The sequence below is a fragment of the Apus apus genome, chromosome 23 (genome assembly GCF_020740795.1).
Source record: "Apus apus isolate bApuApu2 chromosome 23, bApuApu2.pri.cur, whole genome shotgun sequence".
Lineage (NCBI taxonomy): Eukaryota > Metazoa > Chordata > Aves > Apodiformes > Apodidae > Apus > Apus apus.
In genome coordinates this window covers 5,066,332-5,072,611 of record NC_067304.1, presented here as the reverse complement: position 1 = coordinate 5,072,611, position 6,280 = coordinate 5,066,332, and the positions used below count along the sequence as shown (strand labels likewise).

Sequence of the window (6,280 nt, the reverse complement as noted above, 5' to 3'; positions counted from 1 at the left end):
TCCCTGTGCACCAGGAGGGGAAGAGCAGAACCTTTGGACCTGCTGGGCAGAACAAAACCCATTCTATCACCTCTCCCATGAGCTCTCAGAACCATGGGCCAATTCTCATGCAATGAGTGTCCCCCTGCAAACCCTGGAGTTATGCAAGGTGCTGGTACCAGCCCAGGAGCTTCTCATAGCTGCCATAGGCAGATTTTTCTTCAACCAATCATTATTTATTTGAAGGAAAATCAGACCAAAGTCCCAAACAACAACACAACTGTAACTGTGCACACATGGGTTTGAAACAACTATCCCCACAGCTACGCTTCTCTCAGTTCAGTTTATCTGGTTCGTGCAAAAATGGGATTGTGTGTGTGCATGAACAAACAGCCCCTGGTTACATCTCCAGGTCTTCAGAGGCAAAAAGCAGGGTGAGCAGAGAGCAGGAGCTGCTGGTGGTGAAGGTGCCACCAACACAGGTGGGTTGGGGCTGTGCCTGAGCAGAGCTCTGGGACCGGCCGTGGATGATGGTGCCTCTGGCAACACAACCCCTGCCTGGCAGATTCTGAGGATGCAAAGCAGGTATCATGGGAGAGAAAGATGAGACTAAAACAAATGGTGTTTGTTGGTGAAGCAGCACTTGTAGCAGCACAACAGTTGCCACTGGCTTTGTTCTCACCACAGGGATCATTTTATAACAGACTGAAGCAGAAAACATCTTTTTCTCCTGTATCCATAGACAGTTTGGGATCAAAGACAAACATGAGCTGCAGAAAGCATCCAGGTTCATTCAAACCACAGGATTTTGAGGAAACATGCACAAAGTTCTCACTTCATGTGAAGTTCTGCCTGGAAGTGGTTCACAGCAAACAGCATTTTACTACTATTGATTAGGAACTGTTGCTTTGTGTTAAAATGTTGCAAGTTGTCTGCAGAGCAGGGGAATTCCTCTCAAATTCTTACGAATTCTGCTCCTGACCTCTTCACTTTTTTTCTTTCCCCCTTCTTTGAGGTCACCCACGTCATCAGGTGGCTAAAAATGACCATTTTTGGGTTCAATACTCAGTATATTGGTGGCACCTCTACTATCCCTGTAAGCATTTTGACCATCTCCAATTTGCTCAGCAAGTGCACGTTGGGACTTAAGAAAATTTTGAGTGCATCCATTTTTAAACTCTGGACATATATTGCAAAGACAATTCAATCAATCTATTTAACTAAATCCAAACTGGAGGCAGAGAAGGAGAAAATTTCCAAGCAACAGAAGCATCACAGTCTGAGGTAGGTGGGTCCTCCATTTGCCCTTAAAATACTATTGTTTGGAGCACAGTGCTATTGCACAGCAATTATGAGCTACTTTGATGGATTTCACCTATGATACGTAAGAGATCTGCAATATAAAGTACCTTTTTATATAACAATAAATGTAGTATAAGTAATTTATTAATAATTATATTTTAAAAGCACCCACCTGCTAATGAGGCAAGGAGCTTGTAGACACTTCACACCTTTTGTTGTTAATGGATGGGATGGTGGGGAGAATTCACCACGTTAATCCCAGCCCCAAATTCATCTACTTAGGAGAAAAGCCTTGTTCAGATGCTATCCTGAACATCAGGATCACATCAGCTGGGCCAACATATGATGAAATATTGTCCTCTGGTTGGCAAAACTGGTGACTGCCTCATTACCTTCATCATGCCAGGACTTCTCCCTGTCTCAAAAATGAGGAAAAGAGGGAGTGCAGTGGCTTAGCTGTGGTGGTGCACATCAGAAAATATTAGATGAGCACAGGGATGATATTTCTCCTGGTTTCTGGGTGTAAATAAGGACTTCCAGCTCTTCCAGGGCATCCTTTTTAGGTCAGCCAGCCCTGCCAGACACACACACCCCTCAGACACAGGGGGAAAACTGGAGGGGAACCAGCCTGAAGAGGATGCTGTGCCAGCTGCAGCACCACAGTCTGTTCTGGAAAGGGAAGAGAACATTTCTGCCCTCCTGGCCCACACTTCCCACCAGTGGGGGGAAGAGCTGGAGGGGAGCTGAGCTTGCAAGCTGGGAGCTCAGATCTGGGGGAGAGACATGTCACCCCTACCACAGGATATGTGAGGCACAGCAAGGGACTGGTGCAAGGGCTGAGCCCATCTCCCACTCCTCTGCAGCACCAGGGGTGCAGGGAGGGAAGCTCCCGTGGGCATCCAGCCCACCATGGTGGGCAGGAATCAGGCTGATTGTGGCCCTGAGCTCCTGCCATTTCCTTGTTCATATTCCCGCGATGCTCTGGAGTGATCCCGAGGCACAAACAGGTATGAAATAAATCACATGATTTATGCCCACAGAGGCTTTCCCTGCAGGGGGGTTTAGGCAAATCTCAGGGAAAGAATCTCTGAGATAAGGCACTGCAATAACCAGCAGTCATTATGGAACTCAGACAAGGAAGTCATTCCTCTCAGAGACTGAGCCACCCAACCGCTGGGTCTGTTCTGATCGGGGGATGGATAAGAGCAACCTGTACACAGACACACTGCAGGAAAGAAAAGCAAAAAAAGGAAGAAAGAGAATTGAGGGGATGCAGGAGATGTTGCAGAATGCTGGCATTCCTGGGACCTGCAGCACTTCCTATTGCTTCTTGAGCTGAAAGCAAAAGAAACGGCTTGATGCTCAGGTCCCTCTTGCTGGCCAAGTGGTGGGACAGGACCAAATGCCATGTCTCCTGGCTGCTGCTGCTCCTGCCCAGCGTGGGGTATGGCAGCCACTGAGGCAATCGGTGAACACCTTGGTAGGTGCAGGCTCTCAGGAGGTGGCAGCACAGCCCCAGGTCACTGTGGTGCCAGGGCTGACCCCAGCAGGTGCCTCACCAGCCCCACTCACCCTGGCTCCAGCTGCAATGACCTCTCATTACCAGCAACACCTCCAGCCACCATCCTGCCCACAGCCAGGCTGTGGTGCAGCACTGGGAGCTGCAGGGCACTATTAGCACCTCTTGTATTTTTAAAATTTCTATTGTTTCTGGGCTCAGCCATGGGATGGTCTAGGAGCTGTGGGGGACACCAGAGCTCAGCTCTGCACAGCCATCCGAGCAGTCTGGGTGGTTGACCTTGGCAGATTCCAGCCACAATCTCTCTCTTCTGTTTAATAGCACAGACATCAGCAAAATCCTGTATCCAACACAAGATTTTGAAGTTTGCCAAGAGAACATTCCCAAAGACTGGACATGGTGGTTCTCTTCCTCTTGGCAATTTTGCTGCAAGGTGAGTTGCTGAGAAATCAACTCTCCAGCCTCTTCCACTGCCTGGGACAGGCAGAGCTGGGACTGGGGACATGGGTACATCCCAAGCTAAATCTTCACGTGGGCACTAGATACCTCCACTTGCACTGCCCACCAGCAGCCTGCAGAGAGCTGGCAGAGGATGGAGAATCCCAGCTCTCTGTCGCCTGGCACTGTGGGAGCTGCTGGTGCCTGTGCCACAGCACTGCAGAGGGGAGAGAGCTGCCAGATCAGGCAGAGTTTGCAAGTGCCAAAGGTTACCCTTAGATGTTTGCTGTTAACTGCTGCCCTGACATTTAGCTCCAGGCAGGACTGTCAGGGCTGATGGGACTTCAGGGCATCGAGGGTCTCCCCACTTGTGCCATGGCTTGGGCAGTGGCTCTGTGCCATCACTGCTCCTCAAGTGGATAATGTGGCACTCGGGGAAGGTAACACAGCACATCCAGAACAAACACTGACCTTTTGATCCAGATGTCCCACTGGTATCACTCATAATCATGCCCTGGACCTGAAGGAGCTGTGCTGGGTTTTGCCAGGCCAGGATCTGAGTAACCAATGACCCAGGTTTCTTTCCTTCTTTCTCCAATAGAGCCAGTTTCAAGCACCTTGTATGGATCCAGGTTTTTGGCAGGGAAGGTGGGAGGCTCAGTCACCCATCAATGTTTCTACCCCATCACACCAGCCAACAAACACGACCGAAAATACTGGTGCAGAGTCACAGGAAACAGAGGCTGCTACACCATCATCTCTACAACAGGCTACACCTCCAAGCACCACGTGGGGCGAGTGTCCCTTGAGGACATCCCCCAGAATGGCACCTTCCTGGTGACAATGACAGGGCTGAAGAAGGATGACACAGGGATTTACCGCTGCGGCATCGGCACCACCAACAGAGACCTGTATGTCGGGCTGAACCTGACAGTTTGGGCAGGTAAGAGCTTTTCTACCCTCTTTACAACAAATAAATGTACCCAGATGTGGCCAATTGGGCTGTTCACAGCAGTACAAGGGAGCTCTGCTGCCTGGCTGGGGGCTGCATGCTGGGCAGTGCCTGCCACGCTCTCTCCCTACAGATGCCCGTGTGCTGGGGACCACCAAGCTCGTCCAGGGGCAGCTCCATGGCTCTGTCACCATCCTGTGCCCAGCCGGGGACACCCAGGGGAGCGAGGAGAGGTTCTGGTGCAGACTGGGGAGAACCAGCTGCACTCTCATAGCCGACAGCAGAGGCTTCGTCAGAAGGAGTTACCAAGGACGAGTCTTTATCACCCCCGAGGGGAGCTCTGGAGCTTTCAAAATCTTGATAAATGACTTAAAAAAAGAAGACTCGGGGCTGTACCAGTGTGGGACAGGAAGAGTGAGAGGGTGGGACAGCCCACAGGTGGTGGCTCTGCAGGTGACCACAGGTAGGACAGGGTGCTGGGGGCTGCCTGGGTTCCTCACAGCCCTGAGTGAGGAGAATGAAAGGCCAACACTGTCCTCTCCAACCTGCAGCCTCCACCCTTCCCAAGAGACCAAAACATCTCAGCAGCAGAGTTGGAGGCTCGGTGCTTGTGAAGTGCCACTCTGACCCCCAGGGGAACTACAAGAAGAGGTACCTGTGCAGGTGGAAGGCAGGGAGCTGTGAGCTGCTGGTGGACACGGAGGGGTTTGTGCACGAGTCCTACAGGGGGCGAATACAACCAGCCAACAGTGACCAGGAACCTGGGACCTACACGGTGGTGCTGAGCCACCTGAGAGAGGAGGATGAGGGATGGTACTGGTGCGGGGCCAAAAACGGGCACACGGAGCACACATCCCCTGTGAGGCTGCACATCCAGAAGGGTAGGTGGTGGGTGGCTTGGGGTGTAATAAACCCCTTTTCTTTTTCTAAATCACTCTCTCCCCTACCCCTTCAGGGCCACTCAAAGAACAGCCTCTTTTGTACTATGCATAAATATCACAACATCATGAGAACCTTCAGCTATTTGTTCATCCTTATGGTTATTGGCAAGTAAGTGAGGGGATGGTAAAGGTTTTCAGAGGCAGGAATGTAAGCTGAGCTTTCAGAGGAAAGTTAGTTAGTTTGAATGATATTATTTAAGCTGCAAACCCCTAGCACATGACATCCTGATCCTGCTGCAAGTGCAGCACAGAGATGTGTGCTTTGCTCTGAAGAGAAGCTGGAGGTTATCTTGCAGTTTTAGAAACACACAGATTAATGTCACTGGTCAACTGGCAAAGACAGAAATAGTGGGGTTAAAGCATGGATGTTTGCCAAGTATTATTGGTTTTCATTTGTACTCTCTAGCTGCTTTCTGTAAGACTCAAAGGAAAATAGAAATGTTTGAGTTTGGTCACATTGTGCTGCATACTTTTTCACACTGAGGTGCAAGATGAAATGAGTGAATCTAATTCATTTTCACAGCAAAAATATGGATATTTAAGCCTCAAAATAATTTCCTCTCTAGAAACCCAATCTACACAAGACCCAGAGACATCCACCCCTGTGAAACCCACTTTGTCATCCAGTCCCACCACCAAGAGCATGCCCAGGCAGGGGAGCACCATGGTCCTGACATCCATGACAGGAACCATCACTGAGAGCACCAGCCCCCTGCTGCCCCCTGCCCTCCCCAGCACCTTTCTCACCTCCCCAGGAGAAGAAATCTATCACGAGAGGTAAGTTCTCAACCACCTTTCTCATTGGCACTACCTCGATGGTTTGTGACCTGTCTGCCCATTTCCCAGGGCTCTACACAGACTGTAAGTTGAAAACACCAGCAGGAGTCATTAGGAATTAGAAAGACAGAGGGTAAGGCCCATCAGTGGCATGTGTGTTTGAACTGGTCTCTGAATCATCTGGTGCTGGTGGCTTCTGTAGATCAGATGCCAGTGTCAGTAGATGTGCTCTCTCTGTTTTCCTTTGGTCAGTCTGGAGACAGGACATTAGGAAACATCAGGCTTGAGCAATAAGGCTGGTGAATCAATAGCTGCTACAAACTTCTCTGCAGGCTCTAACCAGGACGTTCTAGGCAGCCAGGGTACTGTTTG

At 50.2% G+C, this 6,280-nt stretch overlaps 1 protein-coding gene across 1 annotated transcript; it reads left to right on the top strand.

Annotated features, from left to right (window-relative positions):
• The first annotated feature begins 2,257 nt into the window (after positions 1 to 2,257).
• Positions 2,258 to 5,183, top strand: LOC127393844 (polymeric immunoglobulin receptor-like). The gene is made up of 5 exons (XM_051639331.1): positions 2,258 to 2,288; positions 3,840 to 4,181; positions 4,324 to 4,653; positions 4,742 to 5,071; positions 5,146 to 5,183. The coding sequence occupies exons 1-5, from the start codon at positions 2,258 to 2,260 to the stop codon at positions 5,181 to 5,183; spliced, it is 1,071 nt and encodes a 356-aa protein (XP_051495291.1).
• The last annotated feature ends 1,097 nt before the right edge of the window (positions 5,184 to 6,280 follow it).